The sequence below is a fragment of the Pristis pectinata genome, chromosome 5 (assembly GCF_009764475.1).
Source record: "Pristis pectinata isolate sPriPec2 chromosome 5, sPriPec2.1.pri, whole genome shotgun sequence".
In the NCBI taxonomy this organism is placed as follows: Eukaryota; Metazoa; Chordata; class Chondrichthyes; order Rhinopristiformes; family Pristidae; genus Pristis; species Pristis pectinata.
The window spans coordinates 69,009,705-69,036,033 of NC_067409.1; the positions used below are offsets into that span (position 1 = coordinate 69,009,705).

The window sequence follows — 26,329 nt, forward strand, 5'->3', positions numbered from 1 at the left end:
CTGCAGCGGGTCAACGTGACCAGGATTTTCACGTCATCGCCCTTGCTGTAGCCATCCTGATCATGTGACACGGGCGGCCTGTTTTCCCCCCTCACGTGACGCGACCGCCATCAACCAGAGGCTGTGAGTGGAGTTGCGCTCTGTGCTGACCTCGGTTGTCGGAGAGAAGCGGCGGTATGAACCGAAAGAGTAATGTGTCGTTCGTGAGACCGGAGCCCGCCTTCATCCGCAAGTTCAAGGAGGGTGTGGGCTACTCGCTGGGGCCGACCGTGGAGACCAAGGTGGGTCCGACCTGGGCCCGCCTCCCGCAGATTGTAGTCACGGAAACAGGCCATTCGTTCCAACTGGTCCATGCTGACCAAGAGTCCTGTCTGAGCGAGTCCCATTTGCTCGCGTTTGGCCCCTATCCATCTAAACGTTTCCTATTCAACTACCTATCCAAATGTCTTTTAAACGCTGTAAATTGTACTTGCCTCACTCACTTCCTCTGGGTGAAAATGTTGCCCCTCAGGTTTCTATTAAATCTCTACCCCAAACGTATGCCCTCTAATTCTTGATTCCCCAGCCCTGGGAAAATGACTGTGCGCATTCACCCTCTCTATGCCCCTTGTGATTTTATACACTTCTATAAATTGGTTTATTACTATCACATGTATTGAGGTACAGTGGAAAACTTTGTTTCACATGCCATCCATACAGATAGTTTTATCACAGCAGTACATTGAGGTAGTAAAAAGGAAAAGCAATAGCAGAATGCAGTGTTATAGTTACAGAGAAACTGCAGTGTAAGTACGCAAGGGAATGAGGTTGATTGTTAAGTCAAGCGTCCATCTTGTTGTACAAGAGGTCCATCCAATGGTTTTATAACAGCAGGATAGAAGCTGTCCGAGCCTGGTGGTATGTGCTTTCAGGCTTTTGTATCTTCTGCCTAATTTTTGGAGGGGAGGATTGAAGAAGAGAGAATGTCCAGGGTGGCAAGGGTCTTTGATTACGTTGGCTTTTTTACTGAGGCAGCAATAAGTGTAGTCGGAGTCCATGGAGCGGAGGCTGGTTTTCGTGATGTGCTGAACTGTGTCCACAACTCTCTGCTGTTTCTTGCAGTCTCAGGCAGAACAGTTGCCATACCAAGCAGTCATGCATCTGGTTAGGATGCTTTCTATGATGCATCTTTAAAGATTCATGAGGGTCAACAGGGACATGCCAATCTCCTTTAGCCTCCTGAGGATGTAGAGGTGCTGGTGCACTTTCTTGGCCATAGCGTCTGTGGTTGAACCACGACAGGCTACTGGCGATGTTTACCAGTAGTAACTTGAAGCTCTCAACCATTTCAATTTCAGCACCAATGATGTAAACAAGTGTGTGTGCTGCCCCACTTCCTGAAGTCAATGACCAGCCTTTTTTTTGCTGACGTTGAGGGAAAGATTGTCATGATACCATGCCACTATCTCCTTCCTATTCTCTGATTCATCATTATGATGATATAGATCATAGAACAGTACAGCACAATACAGGCCCTTTGGCCCACAATGTTGTGCCGACCTTTAAACCTCACCTAAGACTATCTAACCCCTTCCTCCCACATATCCCTCTGTTCCAAATTCCTCCATATGCTTATCTAGCAATTTCTTGAATTTGGCCAATGTACCTGCCTCCACCACTGCCCCAGGCAGCTCATTCCATGCCCCAACCACTCTCTGGGTAAAAAACCTTCCTCTGATATCTCCCTTGAACTTCCCACCCATTACTTTAAAGCCATGCCCTCTTGTAGTGAGCATTGGTGCTCTAGGAAAGAGGCACTGGCTGTCCACTCTATCAATTCCTCTTAATATTTTATACACCTCTATCATTGTCTCTTCTCATCCTCCTTCCCTTCAATGAGTAAAGCCCTAGCTCCCTTAGTCTCTTCTCATAATGCATATTCTCTAAACCAGGCAGCATCCTGGTAAATGCCCTCTGCACCCTTTCCAATGCTTCCACATCCTTCCTATAATGAGGCGACCAGGTACTCCAAGAGTGGTCTAACCGGAGTTTTGTAGAGCTACATCATTACCTCACTGCTCTTAAACCCAATCCCACAACTTATGAATGCTAACGTCCCATAACCTTTCTTAACTACCCTATCCACCTGTGAGGCAACTTTCAGGGATCTGAGGATATGGACCCCCAGATCCCTCTGCTCCTTCACACTACCTAGGATCCTGCCATTAACTTTGTACTCTGCCTTGGAGTTTGTCCTTCCAAAGTGTACCACCTTACACTTCTCCAGATTGAACTCCATCTGCCACTTGTCAGCCCAGCTCTGCATCCTATCAATGTCCCTCTGCAATCTTCGACAATCCTCTACACTATCCACAATACCACCAACCTATGTGTCGTCCGCAAACTCGCCGACCCACCCTTCTACCCCCTCATCCAAGTCATAATAAAAATCACGAAAAGCAGCAGTTCCAGAACTGATCCTTGTGGGAGACCACTAGTCACAGCCCTCCAATCTGAGTGTACTCCCTCCACAGCCCTCTGCTTTCTACAGGTAAGCCAATTCTGAATCCACACAGCCAAGCTTCCTTGGATCCCATGCCCTCTGACCTTTTGAAGAAGCTGACCATGTGTAAGCTTGTCAAATGCCTTACTAAAATCCATGTAGACCACATCTACCACACTACCCTCACCAATCTGTCTCGTCACCTCCTCAAAGAACACTATCAGGCTTGTGAGACATGATCTGCCCTTCACAAAGCCATGCTGGCTGTCCCTGATCAGACTATGATTCTCTAAATGGCCATAGATCCTATCTCAAAGAATCCTTTCCAACAGCTTGCCCACTACAGATGTAAGGCTCACTGGTCTATAATTCCCTGGACTATCCTTACTACCTTTTTTGAATAAGGGGACAACATTTGCCACCCTCCAATCCTCCGGTACCATTCCCATGGACAACGAAGACTCAAAGATCCTAGCCAATGGTTCAGCAATCTCCTCCCTCGCCTCACAGAGCAGCCTGGGGAGTATTCCGTCAGGCCCCGGGGTCTTATCTGTCCTAATATTTTCTAACAGCTCCAGCACATCCTCGCTCTTGATTATCAACATGGTCTAGAACATTAACTTTACCAACACTGTCCTCAGCGTCATCAAGGCCCCTCTCCTTGGTGAATACTGAGGAGAAGTATTCATTGAGGACCTCACCTACTTCTACAACTTCCAGGCACATCTTCCCACCTTTGGCCCTAATCGATCCTACCTTTACTACCGTCATCCTTCTGCTCTTCACATAAGTGAAAAATGCTTTGGGGTTTTCCTTAACCCTACTAGCCAAGGCCTTTTCATGCCGTCTTCTTGCTCTCCTCAGCCCCTTCTTAAGTTCCTTCCTTGCTACCCTATAATCCTCAAGAGCCCTATCTGATCCCTGCTGCCTAAGCCTTATGTATGCTGCCTTCTTCCTCCTAACTGGACGTTCCACCTCTTTTGTCACCCATGGTTCCTTCACCCTGCCATTCTTTCTCTGCCTCACTGGGACAAATTTATCCCTAACATCCTGCAAGAGATCCCTGAACAATGACCACATTTCCATAGTACATTTCGCTTCAAAAATGTCATCCCAATTTACACTCGCCCATAAAGTGGTGTCATCTGCAAACTTGTAGATGGATTTAGAGCAGAATCTGTCTTTGCAGTTGCAAGTGTATAGGAGAAAAGTAGGAAGCTGAGGATACAGCCTACAAGATCATCTCTCAGTCTTTATGCTCCAAGGAATAAAGTCCTAGCCTGTCCAACCTCCTATATTTCAGTCTCTCAACTCCTGGCAAATATCCTTGTAAATTTTCTGCACTCTTTCCAGTTTAATAACATCTGTCCTATAGCAGGACAGCCAAAACAGAACATGATACTCCAAGTGCAGTCACACCAGCATCTTGTACAACCTCCCAATTTCTACACTTGACTGATGAAGGCCAGCGTGCCAAAAGCTGGCTTCACCACCCTGTCTACCTGTGACTCTGCTTTCAGGGAGCCATGGACCTGAACTCCTCAGTCCCTGTTCCACAATAATCCCCAGGGCCCTACCACTGTGAAAGTCCTACCTAGATTTGACTTCCCAAAATACAACACCTTGCACTTATCTGAATTAAACTCCGTTTGCCATTCCTCAGCCCACTTACTCAGCTGATCAAGATGCCCCTGTAATTTTATAACCACCTTCACTGTCCACTATACCACTTATTTTAGTGTTACCTGCAAACTTAAACCATGCCTTGTATATTCTTATCCAAATGGTTGATATAGATGGCAAGCAATGAGCCCAGCACCGACCCCTGTGGCACACCACTTGTCATGGGCCTCCAGTCTGAGAAACAACCTTCCATCATCACTGTCTGCTTCCTACCATCAAGCCAATTCTGTATCCAGTTAGCCAGCTCTCCCTTGATTCCATGCAATTTAACCTTCCAGCGCAGCCTACCTTCTCAAAGACCTTACTGAAGTCCATATAAACCACGTCTACCGCCCTGCCCTCATTTACTTTGTTGGTCACATCAAACAACTCAGTTCAAATTCATAACATATCTCCCACACAAAGCTGAGCTGACTTCTCCTGATCACCACCACTCCCGCCCCCACCCACCCCCCCCCCCCCCCCCGCCATCTTTCCAGATACACTTGTATCTTGCTCCTCAGAATCTGCTCTAGTAACTTGTCTACCACAGATGTCAGACTTACTGGTCTATGGTTTCCAGGTCTTTTTTGCCACCCTTCTCAAGTAAAGGTACAACTTTTGCTACCCTCCAGTCTACCAGCACCTCACCCATGTCTAACGATGAAGCAAATATCTTAGGGCTCCTGCAATTACTTCTGATAGCCCAGTGTTCTTGGATATACTTGGTCAGCCCTGGAGATTTGTCTACCTTCATATAGTTTAAGATGTCCAGCATCTCCTCTACAGTAATGCAGACTATCCCCAAGATCACCCCATTAACTTCTCCTAGTTCTAAAGTCTTTATGGCCTTCTCCACAGTAAAAAAAAAATTAGAAATATTCATTAAGAACCTTGCCCATCTCCTGTAGCTCCACACAACCGTGTCCCCTTTGGTCTCTCTCTAATTACTCTTTTCCCTTATAAGGATTCTCCTTAATCTTCTCTGCCAAAACTATCTTATGGCCCCTTTTTACCCTCCCGATTTCCTTCCTGAGTACGCTCCTGCATCCCTTGTACTCCTCCAGAGATTCGCTTGATCCCAGTTGCCTGTAGTGACCCATGCCTCCTTTTTCCTGGCCAGGGCCTCAATATCTCATCATCCAGGGTTCCCTACTCCTACCAGCCCTGCCCTTCACTCTAACAGGAACATGCAGACATTGAGCTTTCACTATCTCACCTTTAAAAGCCTCCCACTTTGCCAGAGATCCCTTTGCCTCCAATCAACCTTTGCAAGCTCCTGTCTCACTATCAAGATTTGCCTTGCCCATTTTAGAACTTGAACCTGTAGACTACTTCTGTCCTTTTCCATAACTAGTTTAAAACTAAGAACTATGGTCATTGGTCCCAAAGTGCTCCCCTACTGTCACCTCAGTATCCCACCCTATTACACAACAGTAGGTTGAGCTTTGCCCTCTCCCAAGTGGGGCCTGCTACATATTGCCTGAGCAAACTTTCCTGAATGCACTTAACAAATTCCACCCCATCTAAGCCATTAACAATATGGCAGTCCCAGTCTATGTTAGGAAAGTTAAAATCCCTTACTATGACAACCCTATTATTCTTATAACTCTGCACAATCTCCCTGAACATTTGTTCTTCTAATTCCCATTGACTATATGGGGGCCTATAGTGCAATGCCAACAATCTGATCATCCTCTTCTTTTTTCTCAGCTCCACCCATAAAGCCTCACTGGATGATCCTTCAGTAATTTCATCTCTGGCTACTGCTGTGACATTCCCCTTAATCAAAAATACAACACCCCTCCTCTCTTTCCTCCACCTCTATCCTGCCTAAAGCACCTGTACCCTGAAACATTAAGCTGCCAGTCCTGTCCCTCCCTTAGTCACGTTTCTTTAATATTCCAGTTCCACCTCCACCGTATGTATCAGACCTCTTGTATTGAGATAAATGCAATTTAATCCAACAGTCTTTCCTTGCTCCCTGCCATTCTCCTGCTTGTCTATTGAACTTGCTGTCACTGACTTCTGCATCACTTTCTAGCCTCCCATCTGCTTTGGATCCCACCTCCTGGCAAACTAGTTTAAACCCACCCTAGTAACACAAATAAATCTGCTAGGATATTGGTCCCCCTCCAGTTTAAGTGCAACCTGACCCTCTTGTACAGGCACCTCTGCCCCAAAAGAGATCTCAATGGTCCAAAAATATGAATCCCCACCCCAATTTTTCAGCCACTCATTTGTTTGCCATGTCCTCCTATTCTTAACCTCACCAGCACGTGTCACTGGTAGTAATCTAGAGATTACTGCATCTGAGGTCCTGCTGTTTAAACTGCTTCCCTAGCTCTATATTCACTTCACAGGACTTCATCCATTTCTCCACCCACACCATTTGTGCCAACATGCACAACGACTTCTGGTTTCTCACCCTCCCCCTTGAGAATGTTCTGCAGCCACTCTGAAACAACCTGGACCCTGGCACCAGGGAGGCAACACACTATTCCAGAGTCCCCTTTGCAGCCACAGAAGCTCCTGTCTGCCCCCCCCCCCAACTATCATGTCCCATATCACTATAGTCCTGTCCGCCCTCAGCCTTCCCTACTGAGCCTTAGAGCCAGTCCGGATGCCACAGACCTGGCTACTGCTGCCTTCTCCTGAATGGTCATCCCTCCCAATAGTATTCAAAACAGTATACTTGTTTGAGGGGAATAGCCATAAGGAATCCTGCACTCTCTGCCTACTCCCTTTTCCTTTCCTGGTGGTCACCCAACTATTTTCTGCCTGTACCTTTGGTGTGACCACATTGCTGAAAACTCTTAGCATCTATGATACTCTCAGCATCCTGATATTGGTTTATTATTGTCGCTTGTACCAAGGTAAGTGAAAAACTTGTCTTGCGTACCGATCCTACAGATCAATTCATTACATGGTGCGGTTACATTGAGTTAGTACAGAGTGCATTGAGGTAGTACAGGAAAAACAATAACAGTACAGAGTAAAGTGTCACAGCTACAGAGAAAGTGCAGTGCAATAAGGTGCAAGGTCACAACAAGGTAGATCATGAGGTCAGAATCCATCTCATTGTAGAAGGGAACCGTTCAATAGTTTTATCACAGTAGGGTAGAAGCTGTCCTTGAACCTGGGGGTATGTTTCCTCAGGCTCCTGTATCTTCTACCTGAAAGAAAAGGAGAGAATGACCCGGGTGGGTGGGGTCTTTGATTATGCTGGCTGCTTCGCCAAGGAAGCGAGAGGTAAAGACAGAGTCCAAGGAGGGGAGGCTAGTTTCTATGACGGCACTGGGCTGTGTCCACAACTCTCTGCAGTTTCTTGCTGCCCTGGGCAGAGCAGTTGCTGTACCGATCTCAGGTGATCCTGAGTGTGTCCAGGTCCAGCTCCAGCTCCTTCACATCGTCATGCAGCTATGCACACTTCCTACAGGTGTAGTGGTCAGGGACACTGGAAGTCTCCCTGATCTCCCACATCCTACAGGAGGGGCATGCCACTGCCCTAACTGCTATGACAAAAAAGGAAAATTTAAAGAACCTTACCTGTACCTCTGCTCAGTCTCCTCTTGCCAAAGCCTCTTTACTTACCACTCAAACAATGGCTACTCTGCTAGACCATACCTTCCTTCTGTTGGTGGATTTGTCTCACAATTAGCCAATCAGAAAGCTTTCCAAAAAATGGCTCTTTTCGCCAATCACAATGGCTCTTTTTTAAACTTCCTGCTGCTGCTCCACCTCCTGGCTCAAGTGTAATGGGATTAATGTAGGATTGGTGTAAATGGGAATGATGGATGGTGCAGACTTGGTGGGCCGAAGAACCTGTTTCCTGGATCCCATAGTCAGCACCGGAACACAACCCCTCCGACAGTGCGGCACTCACTCAGCACTGCACTGGCGAGAGTCTTGTGCTGAGCTCTCTAGAGTACGACTTGAACCCGCAGCCTTCTGACTCAGAGCTGATCCATGTGGGACAAAATTACACAGCTGAACCAAAGAGCTGAGATGGGCAGAATGGGCTGGATAACCTCCTACGTGGTATAATTGAGGTGAATGTACTGCAGTGGTGTCACAGTTCAGATGGCAGACCATCCTCTGTGTGACCTGCTGCCAAAATGTTTTCTTTGTAAGTGACTTTTGGCATAACAACTGACCTGTACTGATGATAATCCTTAATCACGAATCTTTCTGTTAGAGTAGTAATCACTGTTGGCACTTCTGTCATGGGACTTGCCTGTGTGTTTTCTTTCACATTTCTGCTACTGCCAAATTTTGTGGAAACCTTATCCCTTTGATCATAAGGTTTGACTCCTAACATTTCATTTATAATGATCAAGTCTTTGTTGACCCTTCAAGTGTTGCTGGGTAAGAGCAACAATAACCAGTTCTTATTTACAGATGGAGGAACTCAGTGGTTCAGGCAGCATCTATGTTTTGGGTTGTGACCATTCACCTAGCATTGGTGAGACCCCAGCTGGAGTTTTGAGTGCGGTTTTGGTCTCCTCATCTGAGAAGTCATAGATACAGCACAGAAACAGGCCCTTTGGTGCACCAAGTCCACGCCGACTGTCATTCTCATTTACGCTAATCCTACATTAATCCCAATTTTTTTGTATCCGCTGTACATTCTCGTCAATTCCCCTCATATTCTACCACTTACCAACACCCCAAGGGTAATTTACAGCAGCCAATCACCCCACCACCAGAGGTGGAAGAAAGGTTTGCTAGTACTTTGCCAGACTCCTGAGATGGCAGGACAGACATGTGAGGAGAGAGTCAGTTGATTGAGCCTGTAGTCACTGGAATTTAGAACAATGAGAGGGGACCATGTAGAAACTATAAAATTCTAAATGGACGAGATAGACAGGATGTAAGGAGGAGGCTCTTGATGGATGGAGAGCACAGAACAAGAAGTCACAGCCTCAGCATACGGGGTCTGCCTTTTAGAACCAAGACCAAGAGAAATTTCATCACCCAGAGGGCAGTGACCCTGTGGAATTCTTTACCACAGAAAGCAGTGGAGGCCAAGTCATTACATGTGTTCAAGGAGGAGGTGGATATATTTCTTAATGCCAAAGGGATCCAGGGGATAAGATGGATAATCACTTGTGGTTACATTGGATGGCCAACTCCTGCTTCTATTTTCTACGTTTCTGTAATTTTGACAGCCCAATGTGCTTCCTAGCAAAATAAATTCTTCTGCGATGTGCTTCTGAGATAGGGCCACCATTGCAGGCAGGAATTGTGACGGGCAGTTTGCCCACACTGAGATGCCTTAAGCATCAACGTGATAATGAACACAAAATACGATGATGATGGAGGAACTCAGCAGGCCAGGCAGGAAACAAAGGACTGGCAGATGCTGGAATCTAGATGAAAAACACTATAATGCTGGAGGAACTCCTGGGATGGCAGGACAGACATGTGAGGAGAGAGTCAGTTGATCGAGCCTATAGTCCTCTGTTTCTCTGATAATGAACGAATGTGTTTTGGTGACTTTGATTAATAAGTAAATGTTATCTTCAAATTAATCCCATAAGTTCTTTTCCGTCCATCTTTCAGAAGCAGCAGCTGGCCCCGGTTGATAGTGACAGTGGACCAAGTGATGCGGAAGATGAGCAGCCACAAGTAGTAGTGCTCCGTCAGGGAGACCTGACTGCTGAAGAAGCTGCAAAGTTCAAACAGAGTACAGAAAGCTCAGAGAAATGTATGTAATTGTAATGTACTTAATCCTGGAATGTGTCACTCACTACATTTTCTTTCTAGCTTTGCTCAGCTGCTAGTTTGCACAGCAGCTTCCAGCTCTGGCAAGTGTCTGAAACTGAACCAGACGATTTGCAAATTTGGTGTCATTTGACGTTCTAACCATGTATCCTTAGCATCCGTGACACCATCTATTTCATTAACATAGTACTGCCCAATTTTTCCCTGCCTTAGCCCATCTTCTGCTGAAACCCTCATCCAGACCTGACTATTCCAATGCTTTCCAGGCTGGCTTCCCTCACAGTACTCTCTGTAAACCTGAACACCATCACCTATTGCTACTGTTCTTGGCTACGATATTTCCCTCTCAGGATAGCAAATGACTTGGAGGGGGAGCAGCGGGTGGTGATGTTCCCAAGCACCTGCTGCTCTTGTCCTTCTTGGTGGCACATGTTGTGGGTTAGGGAGCTGCTGTCAGGGTAACCTGGGCAAGTAATTGTAGATAGTGCACTGTGGTCTGGTGATGGAGGAAACAAATGTTTAGGTTCATAGATGGGGTACCAATCAAGCGGGCTGCTGGAGTTGAGCTGCTCCTCCACTCCTGTACTATGCATTGGGAGTCTTAGGAGATGAGTTGCTTGCTGTAGGATACCCAGCCTCTGACCTGCCCTCACATCCACATTGTTTATGTGGAGGATACAATCGAGTTTCTGGTCCATGATGACCCCAGGATATTGATAGGGAGCTCGGCGACTGTAATGCCATTGAAGTCAAGGGTAGATTGTTAAGTTCTCTTTTGTTGGAGATGGTCATTGCTTGGTTCTTCTGTTGTACATATGTTGCTTGCCACATCAGCTTGGGCATGAATGCTGTCTTGGTCTTGCTGAATGTGGGCGTGGGCCGCTTCATTTGTTGAGTCCCAAATGGAATTTAACATCAGGAAACCATGTCTCTTACTCTGTGATGGAAAGAAGGTCATTGATGAAGCAGCTGAAAATGGGTGGATCTAGGTCAATGTCCTGAGGAACTCCTGCAATGATCACAGATGGTTGACCTCCAACAACCATAGCTGCCATCTGTTGTGTGAAAATAAAAAAAACAGTTCTGGGAAATCTGAAATATAAACAGAAAATGCTGAAAATACTCAGCAGTTCTGGCAATATCCATGGAGAGAAAAGCAGTTAACATTTCAGGTCCAAGACCCTTCATCAGAACTGGGAAAGAGTTGCAGTTCCTCTGTGTGAGTTATGACCTACCCACTAGAGGTTTTTTTGCCCTTTAGCACCCCATTGACTTGAGTTTCACCAGGGTATGTTGATGCCACACTCAGTCAAATGCTGCCTTAGCATCAAGAGCAGTTGACCTTGTTGTGACTGACTAAACTGAGCCACGCAGAAGCTGTAACTGGGAGATATAGAAGTCTTTATTCACACAGCAGATCTTCTGGGAAGAGAGCGAGTCTAAGAGAATCTCACTCTCCTGTAACACAAAGATAACAAACTATTAATTACAGTCTCAGTGGCTAAAATCATCTACTTAATTTTCACATTTTGAATATAGTCGGGTAACTTTACAGAATTACATATTTACAATGGTAGCTCATCCCAATTAGCAGAAGCTCTTTGAATATTCAAAACTGATTTCTGTTCCAAAAGCCTCTGAGCACAAACTCCAGACACCCAAAATATACCCCTTTTGTTACAGTGTTGACAAATAGCTCCATGAATATACAGCTAGCCGAACCTGAGGGAGTTACACCCGAACCTGAGGGGGGCCAATATCCTTGCAGCCAGGTTTGCTAGGGTGGTTCGGGAGGGTTTAAACTAGTTTGCGAGGGGGATGGGAACCAGAGGAGTAGGTCAAAGGAAGAAAGTGGTGGGGAAAAGTCAGATCTAACAGGTAGAGAGGCTTTGAGGAAGGAGAAGCAGAGTACAGGCTATAAAAGTAGTAAGGCAGATGGGCTAAAGTGCATTTACTTAAATGCAGGAAGCATCAGAAATAAGGGAGATGAACTGAGGACTTGGATAAGTACATGGGACTATGATATTGTGAGTATGATATCACAGAGACATGGCTGACATCAGCGCAGGAATGGATATTGAATATTCTTGGTTTTCACTGTTTTAAAAGGGATGGGGAGGGGAGGAGAAGGGGTGGCGATACTGGTCAGGGACAATATTACAGCTGCAGAAAGGATGGATAATGTAGAAGGATCCTCTCTAGAGTCAATATGGGTGGATGTTAGGAACAGGAAAGGAGCAGTTACTCTACTGGGAGTATTCTATAGGCCGCCCGGTAGCAGTAGGGATACTGAGGAGCAGTTTGGGAGGCAGATTTTAGAAAGATGCAAAAATAACAGGGTTATTATAGTGGGAGACTTCAACTTCTCAAATATTGATTGGCACCTACTTAGTGCCAAAGGTTTAGACGGGGCGGAGTTTGTTAAGTGTGTTCAGGACGGATTCCTGTCACAGTAGTTGACAGGCCGACTAGAGGGAATGCCATATTAGATCTAGTTTTAGGTAATGAACTGGGTCAGGTGACAGATCTATCGATGGGTGAGCATTTGGGGGACAGCGACCACTGCTCCATAACCTTTTGAATTGTCATGGACAGGAATAGGAGCAAAGAGGACGGGAAGATATTTAATTGGGGCTATAAGGCGAGAACTTGGGAGTGTAAATTGGGGTGACATTTTTGAGGGGAAATGTACTACGGAGATGTGGTCGATGTTCAAGGATCCCTTGCAGGATGTTAAGGATAAATTTGTGCCGGTGAGGCAGAGAAGGAATGGCAGGGTGAAGGAACCATGGGCGACAAGGGAGGTGGAACAACTAGTTAGGAAGAAGAAGGCAGCATATGTAAGGGGTAAGCAGCAAGGATCAGACAGGGCTCGTGAGGAATATAGAGTAGCAAGGAGGGAACTTAAGAAGGGGCTGAGGAGAGCGAGAAGGGGACATGAAAAGGTTTTTTACTCGTACGTGAAGAGCAGAAGGATGGCTAGAGTAAAGATAGGTCCGATTAAAGACAAAGGTGGGAAGATGTGCCTGGAAGCTGTGGAAGTGGGTGAGGTTCTCAATGAATACTTCTCTTCAGTATTCACCAAGGAGAGGGGTCTTGATGACGCTGAGGACAGTGTTGATAAGGGTAATGTTCTCGAATATGTAGATATCAAGAGAGAGGATGTGTTGGAGCTGTTAGAAAATATTAGGACAGATAAGTCCCCAGGGCCTGACGGAATATTCCCCAGGCTGCTTCGGGAGGTATGGAGGAGATTGCTGAACCGTTGGCTAGGATCTTTGAGTCCTCGTTGTCCACGGGGATGGTACCGGAGGATTGGAGGGTGGCAAATGTTGTCCCCTTGTTCAAAAAAGGTAGTAGGGATAGTCCAGGGAATTACAGACCAGTGAGCCTTCTGTCTGTGGTGGGCTATTGGAAAGGATTCTTGGAGATGGGATCTATGAGCATTTAGAGAATCATGGACTGATTAGGGACAGCCAGCATGGATTTGTGAAGGGAAGGTCTTGCCTCACTAGCCTGATAGTGTTCTTTGAGGAGGCGACCAGGAAGATTGATGAGGGTAGTGCAGTAGATGTGGTCTACATGGATTTTAGTAAGGCGTTTGACAAGGTTCCGCATGATAGGCTTCTTCAGAAGGTCAGAGGCCAAGGGGTCCAGGGAGGCTTGGCCATGTGGATTCAAAATTGGCTTGCCTGTAGAAAGCAGAGAGTTGTGGTGGAGGGAGTGCATTCGGATTGGAGGGCTGTGACTGGTTGTGTCCCACAGGGATTGGTTCTGGGACCTCTACTTTTTGTGATATTTATTAATGACTTAGATGAGTGGGTTAGCAAGTTTGCAGATGACACAAAGATCGGTGGTGCTGTGGATAGTGTGGAGGGCTGTCGAAGCTTACTGAGGGATATTGATAGGATGCAGAGCTGGACTGACGTGGCAGATGGAGTTCAATCTGGAGAAGTGTGAGGTGGTCCACTTTAGAAGGACAAACTCCAAGGCGGAATACAAGGTAAATGGCAGGATTCTGGGCAGTGTAGAGGAGCAGAGGGATCTGGGGGTTCATATCCACAGATCACTGAAAGTTGCCACACAGGTGGATAGGGTAGTTAAGAAAGGTTATGGGATGTTAGCTTTCACAAGTCGTGGGATCGAGTTTAAGAGCTGCGAGGTAATCTGGTTAAACCACACTTAGAGTACTGTGTCCAGTTCTGGTCACCTCATTATAGGAAGGATGTGGAGGCGTTGGAGCGGGTGCAGAGGAGATTTAGCAGGATGCTGTCTGGATTAGAGAGTATGGATTATGAGAAGAGACTAAAGGAGCTAGGGCTTTACTCATTAGAGAGGAGGAGGATGAGGGGAGACATGATAGAGGTATACAAAATAGTAAGAGGAATAGGTAGAGTGGACAGCCAGCGCCTCTTTCCCAGGGCACAGTGCTCAACACAAGAGGGCACGGCTTTAAGGTAATGGGTGGGAAGTTCAAGGGAGACGTCAGAGGGAGGTTTTTCACCCAGAGAGTGGTTGATGCATGGAATGCACTGCCGGGGGTGGTGGAGTCTGGTACGTTGGGCAAGTTCAAGAGATTGTTAGATAAGCATATGGAGGAATTTTAGGGAGGGATATGAGGGAGGAAGGGGTTAGATAGTCTTAGGTGTGGTTTGAAGGTCGGCACAACATGGTGGGCCGAAGGGCCTGTATTGTGCTGTATTGTTCTATGGTAGCCAGAATATTAAGTAACAAAACAGACCTGACCTGAACTGCACATTAAGTGGCAGGGATTTTTTTTTATTTATTTACAGCCTGGTAACAGGCCCTTCTGGCCCAAAGAGTCTACACCGCCCATTTTAAACCTCAAATTAACCTACCCGTATGTCTTTAGAATGTGGGAGGAAACCGGAGCACCCGAAGGAAACCCACGCAGGCACAGGAGAATGTACAAACTCCTTACAGACAGCGATGGGAATCGAACCCCGATCGCTGGCGCTGTAATAGCGTCACGCTAACCGCTATGCTACCGTGCCACCTTTAACAGTGTGTTAATATAGGAGATGGCCACTTAATGCCTTCCCTGATCCTGAAGTTTTCAATGACCTCCAATTAACATAAACATTCACCTCTTCCCCTGCATAATTTCAATGGTACAGTATAAGAATGTCCCACACCTAATGATTGGTTTCAATAACTCCAAAGCACCAGTTAAAGTTAAATTGTGAACAGATTTTAATTCTTGAAGACTGATTCTCATTTTGATTCATAACTTCAGAATAATCACTAACAGACCTCACCTCATCTCAGCAGTTCAGCTCTTTGGTACATGTTTGGGCCAAGGTTGTAATGAAGTCCAAAGCAAAGTGATCCTAGCAAAACCCAAACTGGGCATTGGTGAGCAGGTTACTGGTGAGTGAGTGCCACATGAAAGCGCTGATATTGACAGCCTCCATCGTTTTGTTGATGATATAGAGTAGGCTGGGTGGTAATTAGCGGGATGGGATTTGTGTTGCTTTTTATGAACAGGACGTACCTGGGCAATTTCCCACATTGTTGGGTAGATACCAGTCCCATAACTGACTTGGCTAGAGACACGGCTAGTTCCACAGCTCAGATCTTCAGTATCAAAACTGTATTGTTGTCTGGTCCTTAGCCTTACTGCATCCAGTGCTCTCAGCCATTTCTTGATATCACATGGTAATATTGCAGAAAATAATGTTTCAGTCAGTATTTCCCGCTCGGTATGGAAACTGATGCTGCAGTAATTACACATATCTGTCATCTAAGATTTTTCCCCCACCCTCCCACAACCCCGACAAATATTCAAGTGGTGAACAAGACAAAGGCTAGCAAGAGAGCCTGCATTGGAACTTACCTTCTCAGGATTTTAAATACAGATAGAATGCTATTGCAATTCAGCTAGAGTGGAATTTTAATTTTCATTTATTGTTTATAATCAAATAGTCCAGTTCAGAAATGTTTAACTTACTTATATGATTTGGATAAATTAATACAGACAAGCATTAGAGACTTGCATGGCATTTATTCATGAACTGTATAATTTAAATAATGGGATGCAGAGTTTTATTAAGAGTTTTGTATTGTTTTGTGAACCTATGGATTAAGCTAGTTTGTGTTATCCCACCCACAAATGGAAACCTAAATCTACAGGAAACAACATTTGTACCAGTGAATGAAAGTCAAAAAACTGTAGATGTTGGAAACCTGAAATGAAACACTCAGCAGGTGAGGCAGCATCTGTAGAAACGAAACAGTTAATGTTTTGGGTCTGAAATGGTTTTGGACCTAAAGCATTAACTCTCTTTCTATTAATGCTGCCTAACCTGCTGAATATTAAAATTGGTTTATTATTGTCACATGTACCGAGGTACAGTGAAAAACTTGTTTTGCATACTGTTCATACAGATCAATTCATTACCCAGTGCGTCGAGGTAGTACAAGATAAAACAATAACAGAATACATAATAAATTGTAACAACTACAGAGAACGTACAGTGCAGGTGGACAATAAGGTACAAGGTCATAACGAGATAGATTGTGAGGTCAAGAGTCCATCTTATCGTACTAGGGAACTGTTCAATAGTCTTATAGCCACAGGATAGAAGCTGTCATTCAGCCTGGTGTTAAGTGCATTTCAGGCTTTTGTATCTTCTGCCCAATGGGAGAAGGGAGAATGTTAGGGGTGGGTGGGGTCTTTGATTATGCTAGCTGTTTTACTGAGGCAGTGAGAAGTATAGACAGAGTCCATGGAGGAGACGCTGGTTTCCATGATGTGCTGAGCTGTGCGACAACTCCCTGCAGTTTCTTGCGGTCGCAGGCAGAGCAGTTGCCATTCCAAGTTATGGTGCATCCGGACAAGGTACTTTCAATGGTGTATCGATAAAAATTGGTGAGGATCAAAGGGGACATGCCAAATTTTTTTAGCCTCCTCAGGAAGAAGAGGTGCTGGTGAGCTTTCTTGCCCATGGCATCTACATGGTTGGACCAGGGTGATGTTCACTCCTAGGAACTTGAAGCTCTCAACCCTCTCGACCTCAGCACTGTTGATGTAGACAGGGTGGGGGGGGGGGGGTGGTTACACTGCTCCTGAGGTCAATGACCAGCTCTTTTGTCTTGCTGACATTGAGGGAAAGGTTGTTGTCATGACACTGTCACTAAGCTATCTCCTTCCTGTACTCTGGCTCATCATTATTTGAGATATAGCCCACTATGGTGGTATCATCTGGCAATGCAGTCATGAGTGTATAGGGAGTAGAATAGGGGGCTGAAGACGCAGCCTGTAGGGCACCAGTGTTGAGAATAATTGTGGTGGAGGTGTTGAGTTCCCGATCTCGGAGTTCGCTTGGAATTATAGTATTGAAGGCAATAAACAATAGTCTAACGTAGGCCTCTTTACTGTCCAGATACTCCAGAGATGAGTGTAAGGCCAGGGAGATGGCGTCTGCCATAGACCTGTTTCGGTGGTAGGTGAGGTTGTCTGGGAGGCTAAAGTTAATGTGTGCCATGATCAGCTTTTCATGATGGTGGATGTTAGAGCCACTGGCAACATTACCTTGTTTTTCTTGGGTACCGGGATGATAGTAGTCTTAAAGCAGGTGGGAACCTCAGATTGAAGCAAGGAGAGGTTAAAAATGTCTGCAAATACCCCTGCTAGCTGATCTGCACAGGATCTAAGGACATGGTCAGGGACACCATCCAGGCCAGATGCTTTCCAGATGGGTTCACTCTCTGGAAGACTGATCTTGCATCCGCAATAGTGACTGTGGGTTCAGGTGCATTGAAGGTTGTCGGGGTGGGTGGTGACATCCCAATCCCATTCTGTTCAAAACGTGCATAGTTGTAGCATTTTCTACATTTATACCAGGGTTAAAGGTTAATGGTATAGTTCTCGCTGTCACTTTCACTCACTCTTTCTCTTGTTCTCTCTCTTGCTGCCCCTCACCACCACCACCCCCCCCCCCCCCCACCCTCCTGCTGTAAACAAAGTCCTAGCTTGGGTGAGGTCAGTTTGAAGTGCTGAGCCAGGCTCATAGTTGCTCATCGTTTGCAATGTTTGGTGAAACAGCATCCATGTTAGTTTTTTAGAAGTTGGTATGATTTGATTATTTAATTTTAAAGGTCATTAATTGTACCAAGTACTCTTCATTAAAATTAGGCAAAAAGAATCCTGTTGAATGCTTTGAGTATTTTCTATTTTTATTTCAGATTTCCACTATTTGCAGTTTTTTGTGTTTAGAAGGGAAGCTATTAGACCTTGTCTTTTTGCAGGCTGGTAGAGGCTGCTTCTTAACTGGAAAATTACAGGATATCAAACACCCAGCAACTGGACTTGGACAATGGCCACCAACCAAGTTGTTGACACAGATAAGATCAGCAAACAACTTGCGTTAGAAATTTGCTTTCAAATTATCTATTATGCATGGCTCTAGGTATATTTGCATATTAACACTTGGGCATTTGATTCCAATTTAGCTCATGGGTATGGTGTGCCACCAGTGCAGATGGATTATACAATATTTACAGTTTATAATGCATCAAGCTGTAGTAATGCTTGGGAACAAATTTCTATAAAATAGTGACGATACAAAGATAAGGCAATTGAACTACTGTTTCTTCACTGACTAAACACCTAAATCCATTGTTGTGACCATTTTCTGCAATCTACTTTGCTGTTACATTATGTTTTTAAGAGGTGATAGCCCACAAATTAGTCATCAATAAAAACAGTGCCACACACAATGTAGAAGGAAAAGGAATATATTAAGAGCAAGAGTTTCCTGTGTTATGAAAATGACCACACTTTAGAGGCACTTAATTTGCTATAAAGCACTTTGGGACATCCTAAATTCAATAAAGGGGGTATAAAAATGCAGGTTCATCTTTCTTTCTGTTTAGATAATATAATCCTTAAACCTGTTTGACCATTCAAACTAATCACTCTGATCCTTTACTTTGTTCACATTCCCACTTGATCCCCAGATCTGCTGATTTCCCCACAGTCCAATAATCTCTACACTGAATATGTTTAGTGACTAAAGATCCACAGCTTCTGATAAAAGTTCTAGTAATTCATAACCTTCAGAGTGAAAGAATTGCTTCTCATCTCAGTCCCAAATGACTGATCTCTTATAGTTGGGTCGTTTGGGACTCTACAGTATATAGAATGTTAATGCACATACTTACTATCATGAGCATTTTTTTTGATTCCTGAAAAAAAAGTCTCGAACCATTTATCCTAAATGTATAATTCTCTGCTTCAGCTGAAAAGTCACAGCCTGGTGATGGAAAGATTGTGTTTAGGAAGCCGCCAAAGCGATCTTCAGATGACAAAGTCACAGGAGTGTTCGCCACATCCAGCAAAAAGAAGAAAGATGATGATAGTGGGCAAACAGAATTTAAAAGTTCGGGAAACAAATCCAAGCAAATAAAGAACAGCAGTTTGCTTTCATTTGGGGATGACGATGATGAATAAAGTAGGAAGCACAGTATCTGCATCAAATGCTCATTAATATCAGAAGCCTGAAGGTGCAGTTGTGGTGCAGGTCGGCGCAGAAGTTGGGAGACATATCTCTTTGGGCACTTGTGCTGAATGGGTGTCCAAGTATTGACTTGTGTTGTCCTGTGTTGCACAGTTATTTTCAATGAGGTTAGTGAAACTGAATGTGCAGAGGTGCCTATAACATGCAGCCAATGCTCTGGGAAATTTTCAGTGCTGGTGACCAATATCCTGTACGTAGATGATCTTTTGTGACTAAAGGAGTTCCAGACCTCCTCCACCTCTCTATGCAGAAGGGCTCAACTTCAGTCCTGTAACGCCTGACTCAACTTTTAGATAATATTCTTTGGGACTAGACTCCGAACCGGTAGAATACTTTCTATTTCCCCTATCTTTTTGTCTTATTATCTTCAATCTTGATAGTGTTTTTGCATGGTTAAAGAAACTGAGTAGCAAGCCATGTTTTCATTGCATTTGAATCTCCTGAAGATTGGGCTGACCTTGTGTATTGTTACTTGAGTGTATCATCATCTAGGTGCAGCACCAAATCATGATGGGTGTGTAATAGGTGTAAAGTATTTCTCCTTGCAGGAAATTGAGCTCTTCTTTAATTTAAAAAAAGCTTTGTAATAAAGTGGCCCGTTCAAACTTATGAAATTCTATGAGCAGAAATAGGATGTATGTTGAACCAGTGCATAGAATCATGCAGCATGGAAACAGGCCCTTTGTTGCACCATCATGGGAATATTTTGCCCAGAGTTAGACTGTGTTTCTTTTAACTGTTAAGCTACTTCCTTACACCAGTCTTCTCCATATCTGGGCTACAGCACCACAGCGATCCCCTGCCCTCATTCATCCAGATGTTCTTTAATGATTAGAATGACAGAATCGTACAGCACAGACAGGGTCTTCTCAGCCCACTTCATCCATGCCAATCGTGATGCCTACCTATGCTAATCCCATTGGCCTGCATTAGACCCGTATAGCTCTTTGTCCTTCCTATCCAACCACCTGTCCAATGCCCTTTAAATGATGTAATTGTATCTGTGAGCCTTTACCACTAATGGTGGCAGAATATTGCCACTTTGACAACAGTTTCTCTTCATATAACAGCTTTAGCAGGACCACTATCAAAAGGTGACTATATAATATCAGGATGAATTTCCAAAAGCATAGTTGGAGTTGGGCTTTAAGGAGCATCTTAAGTGAGGATAGAGGACCGGAAGGAATTAGGGAATTCCAGAGCTGACTGAGGGTGCTGTCCGGAAGTCAATGATAGAGCAATTAAATCTGGGATTGAGAAAGAGCTGGATTGCTTTATTCCTTGGTTGTTGTCCTGGTACCTTATGGTAATGTCCACTACAACCACTGTTGTTTCTAATGAAGATCAGGTCTGGTTTCCACAGTGTTCCATCGTCCGCAATCAGGTGTGCTTCAACATATGATGCCCATCTGTATTGATCTGCCTTGATCTTTAGACGATCCACTATTTTGTTATGCCTTTTTATCTGGGTATTCTTTACGCTCAAGCACCGACTGGAAATGTGCGCCAAAGTCTCGTTGGCAATCCTGCATCTCCTGCAGGTTTTCACAGCATCTGGTCTACCACGACTTCTTGTACATCTTGTTGGATATTGACTGCATTTAAGCAGGAGGGCATTGACGGCCTGATACCCTTTCCATTGCCTGTTAGCTGTTATCCAAGAGTTTAAGATCTTGTCATTTTTAAATTCTCTTATTCCTGCTCCTTGACGTGCAAGGCTGACCCACTTGTCGAATTCCCTAGCTCTCCAGTTGGCATGTATATTTGGAGGCTTTGATCTTCTGCCATTCCCCTGTTCAATTTCAATTTCCAGCTCCTCGTCAGGTTCCGTTAGAGGTGCCTTCGGTGGATTTGGTCTCATGTTACCACCGTACTGGTCCTCAATAACTTTGAGAACTTACAAGTTTTTCTATAACCTTGCCTTTATCACTATGAGGCCTTTATCACTATGTTGTTGGACAATTCGTGACTTTGTCACTTCTTTACAATGGCTGCGGGAATTTGAGTTTCAAGTTTGGGCAGGCTAAGACCTCCATCTCTATTCTGTGCGTACAGGATCTCATCAGTTGTATCTGAAGGGAGATGTAGTATTTCCTTAGCCGTCTTTTTGATGAGACAGTCCAGTTCAATGAGGCAGTTCTGTGAAGCCTCGGTTAGAATCAGATGAAGGTACACTCTTGGCCCATGTGGGTCTTTAGTATTTTGATTTTTTTTGAATGGGTTTCAGCCTTGCTCTTTTCAGTCTCTCAAACCAAACCTCGAGCTTCACCTTCCACTGCACCATAGAGATCCCACACTATGGGTCTATCCTTGCTGTGAGGTACCTTCCAGTTTCTCCAGGTGCTTTTTTTTTGTTTTCTTGACCAAAGACACATTCCTTTCCAGTGTTGTACAAGTAAGTCTTGTGCTGACAGGTGACATGAAAACCTTTTGTTTTCTTTACATTCACCTCGTCCGGTAGACCTGCAAAAGGTTGATAATATTCTGATGTTATTGACCAATCCTTCATGGGAGTCACCTAATATTTCAATATCATTGGCAATTGCAAGTGCTGTGCACCTGATTGCCCCATCCGCCGTTTCCAACTGGACTCCTCTTCCCCTGCTCTCGAGAGTGCAAATGAGCGGGTCCATGGCAATGTTGAGTAGGATTGGGGGGGGGGGGGGGGGGGGGGGGTTCTCCTTGCTTAACACCTCTTTTGATGTTAATCTCTTCCTTCCTCTCCTTCTCGACCTCCACAACAGTTGTCATGTTGCTACAGAGATATGAGATCGATAAAGATCTTGGTGGTAAAAACATCTAGCCAACCCTCAGATGCACAACGTAGTTTTTTGAACAGGATCTTTATACACGTCTCAGTCGTATTTCTGGCTTTTTGTCTTCCATTCATACAGCCCATCTTGTGTCTTTCTTCATTACCTCCAGGTGCCGGTTACGGAGGTATGTATGAGCCCCTATCGCTCTTATATCTCGAGTTGTAAAACACAACCGATTTAATGGTGCCTCTTCGATCTTTTCCCGACTCTGTCACACAAGTGGGTTTAAACATCTCGTACCTGATTCTTCCTGGAATGCTGCTACATCCTGGAATCTTCAGACCGCCCACAGTAAAGATAATTCTCTGATCCTCTCCGGTTTGAGTGAAGGAGGATGTTTTCTCTAGTGCAGGCCGGGCACTATAATAATTGCAACTACTGCATTTTTCGGAGAACGCCATTGCTAGCATTGCAGCAGGGCAGTTCTTTGTCCAGTTATCTACCCAACCGGCTCTGCGAACAATCCATATGTTCATCAATTTTCATTTAAGGAAGGGTGCAGCCATACCACCCTCACTTGGGACTCAGTCACTTTAGCCACCAGTCAGGTGTTACTGGTGGGACCAGCGGGGAGGCGTGACTCACTGTGATGCAGAACCCAAAAACATCTAAGTAAGAGAGTCACAGCTAAGTACAACCTTGTCCTCTTGTAAAGCTCATGCATGTACACCTTTCAACAAAAGCCATTATTCTCTTTTACCATAAGTTAACAAGATTTATTAATCTTGAGTTTAAATTTAACAATTGAAATAGCATCACTTTACAAAAGAGTTTCAGACTTCCACCATCCCTCTGTGTAGAAGTGCTTCTGTCTTTACCAACTTCATGCCTAGAGATTGGTAATCATTTGTATCAGAATCCAACTCTTCACTTAATTCATGAGTCATTTATAGTAATTGGAGGATCCATTGTGCTTCTAAGTGGGTTTTACCCCTTGCTGTTTTGAGAATTCCTTTTTATGGTTAACTATTTGAATAATTGATAACATTTGTGTTTTGGTGATGGAATGTGAGCCATGAACTGCTATAATAAATAAGAGTTGTTGCTGGAGTCTTCCTTAGAATATTGTGCTCATGGGAATATGTGTAATCAGCTTCTCTCTAAAAGCTGAGGAATATGGTGGTGCATTATGATTGGATTTTATCATTCATGGAGTCTACAAATTTTCAATTTTTGTTTAGATTGTACATAGCACGTGATATAATTCAGAAATGATAGTATTGTAAGTGTACTTTACATCTTTGAAAGATTGACTTGTATGAATTAAGCTGTAATTTTACTTAATAAAATGCATCATTCATTACAGCAGTATAATGGTACACCTTAAAAATAAAAGCCTCTCTATAGAGAGGGAGAACTCTCCCTAGCTGCTGCCTAATACTCTTGTAATTTGCCCTGTTCCAATTTTATACTCTACCTCAAGGTCCATATTTACCCTGATTCAAAGCTATCTTAAAACTTAAGGAATTGTGGTCACTCTTAAATGTTTTCCTACTGAAAGGTCAGTCAGTTGGCCAGCCTCCAATACCAGGTCCACTATGGTCCCTCCTTTCATTGGACTATTAGCATTCTGGATGCACCTAACAAATTCTGCCCCATCTAAGTGTCTTGCAATAAGGAGGTGCCAGTCTGTATTGGGGAAGTTGAAGTCGCACACAACAATGACCCTGTTGTTTTTACACCTTTCCCTAATCTGCCTGCATATCTGTTCCTCAATGTCCTGGTGGCTATTGGAGTGGGGGGGGGGGGGGTTGCTGGTGGGTGATCTGTGATATAATCCCATCGGAGTGATTCCACCTTTCTTATTTTTGAGTTCTACCCACATCAAACAGAACACCACAGGACAGGCCCTACGGCCCAGGATGTGCCAAACTAATTAAACCAATGACTCCTAATTAATTTGATCCTTTTCCCCCCACATTGACCATATTCTGCCCTTCTCTGCATATTTATGTATCTATCTAAGAGTCTCTTAAATGCTCCTATGTTATCTGCCTCTATCATCACCCATAGAATGGCAGTGCATTCCATGCCCCCACCACTCCCTGTTTAAAACAAAAACTTGCTACGCACATCTTTGTACTTTCCCCCTCTCACCTTAAATACATGCCCTCTAGTACCAGACATTTCAATCCTGGGAAAAAGATACTGGCTCCTCTACCTATGCCTTGCATAATTTTATCAACTTTTATCAAATCTCCCCTCAGCCTCGCCACTCAGAGAAAGCAGCCCCAGCTTGTCCAAACTCTCCTCATAGCACATGTCCTCCAAACCAGGCAGCATCCAGGTAAACTTCTGCAGCCTCTCCAAAGCCTTCACATCCTTCCTATAACGGGGTGACCAGAACTGAATGCAATACTTTAAATATGGCCTAACCAGAGTTTTATGAAGCTGTAACATAACTTCCTGGCTCTTGAACTCAATGCCCCAACTAATGAAGGCAAGCAGCCATATGCCTTCTTTACCACCATGTGCGGCCACTTTTAGGCAGCCATGTACCTGGACCCCAGGGTCCTTCTGTTAAGGATCCCGTCAATAACTGTGTACTCTCCCTTTATGTTGGATCTCCCGAAGTGCAGCACCTCACACTTGCCCGGATTAAACTCCATCTGCCAATACTCTGCCCATATCTGAAGCTGATCTGTATCCTGCTGTCTTCTATGCAATCCACACCACCACCAATCTTTGTACCATCTGTGCACTTAATCACCCACCCTACCACATATACTGTATATTTTATATATAATATATGACAAACAACTGAGATCTCAGTGCAAATCCCTGTGGAACACCACTAGTCACAGACCTCCATCCAGAATAAGACCTATCCACCACTACCCTCTGTCTTCTATGGGCAAGCCAATTTTGAATCCAATCAGCCAAGTCGCTGTGGATCACATGCATCCTAATTTTCTGGATAAGCCTACCATGCGGGACCTTGTCAATTGCCTAACTAAAATCCATGTAAACAATGTCGACTGCTCTTTCTTCATCAACGGCATTCATCACCTTGAAAAACTCCATCAGATTAGTCAGACATGACCTGCCCCACACAAATACCATGCTAACTGTCCCTAATTAGACTATGGTCTCCAAGTGCTCATAAATACTATCCCTAAGAATTCTCTTCATTAGTTTCCCTACCGCTGACATGATACTCACTGGTCTATAGTTTCCAGGATTATCCCTATTTCCCTTCTTGAATAATGAAATATTGACTACTTGCCAGTCCTCCAGCACCACACCTGTGGCTAGAGAGACTCAAAGATCTCGGTCAAGTCCCCAACAATCTCATCTCTTGCCTCTCTAAATAACCTGGGGTATATCCCATCAGGCCTCAGAGACCTATCCACCTTTATGTTTTTCAAGAAACCTAACACTATCTTCTTATTGGTATTGCTATTGGTTTACTATTGTCACTTGTACTGAGGTACAGTGAAAAACTTGTCTTGCATACCGATCATACAGATCAATTCATTACACAGTGCAGTTACATTGAGTTAGTACAGAGTGCATTGAGGTAGTACAGAGTAAAGTGTCACTGCTACAGAGAAAGTGCAGTGCAGGTAGACAATAAGGTACAAGGTCACAACAAGGTAGATTGTGAGGTCATAGTCCATCTCATCGTATAACGGAATCGTTCAATTGTCTTATCACAGTGGGATAGAAGCTGGCCTTAAGGCTGGTGGTACATGCCCTCAGGTTCCTGTAGCTTCTACCAGATGGAAGAGGAGAGAAGAGAGAATGACCCGGGCGGGTGGGGTCTTTGATTATGCTGGCTGCTTCACCAAGGCAGTGAGAGGTAAAGATAGATTCCAAGGAGGGGAGGCTGGTTTCCGTGACGCGCTGGGCTGTGTCCACAACTCTCTACATTTTCTTGCAGTCCTGGGCAGAGCAGTTGCCGTACCAAGCTGTGATGCATCCACATAGGATGCTTTCTATGATGCATCGATAAAAGTTGGTGAGTGTCAAAAGGGACATACCGAATGTCTTTGGCCTCCTGATGAAGTAGAAGTGCTGGTGAGCTTTCTTGTCTGTGGCATCTACATGATTTGACCAGGACAGGCTGTTGGTGATGTTCACTCCCAGGAACTTGAAGC

The 26,329-nt window shown here is 44.6% G+C and overlaps 1 protein-coding gene across 1 annotated transcript; it reads left to right on the forward strand.

Moving 5' to 3' along the window:
- Positions 1-5: 5 nt before the first annotated feature.
- On the forward strand, positions 6-23,931 carry kiaa1143 (KIAA1143 ortholog). The gene is made up of 3 exons (XM_052015650.1): positions 6-281; positions 9,710-9,854; positions 19,135-23,931. Exons 1-3 carry the CDS (start codon positions 177-179, stop codon positions 19,344-19,346), a joined length of 462 nt encoding a protein of 153 aa, XP_051871610.1. The 5' UTR covers positions 6-176; the 3' UTR covers positions 19,347-23,931.
- Positions 23,932-26,329: the final 2,398 nt, after the last annotated feature.

Excerpts from the sequence above, each read along its gene's own strand:
- kiaa1143 (XM_052015650.1), top strand. The coding sequence starts at position 177 with ATGAACCGAAAGAGTAATGTGTCGTTCGTGAGACCGGAGCCCGCCTTC. Across the intron at positions 282-9,709 it reads GGCCGACCGTGGAGACCAAG|AAGCAGCAGCTGGCCCCGGT; the intron begins GTGGGTCCGACC and ends TCCATCTTTCAG. Across the intron at positions 9,855-19,134 it reads TACAGAAAGCTCAGAGAAAT|CTGAAAAGTCACAGCCTGGT; the intron begins GTATGTAATTGT and ends TCTCTGCTTCAG.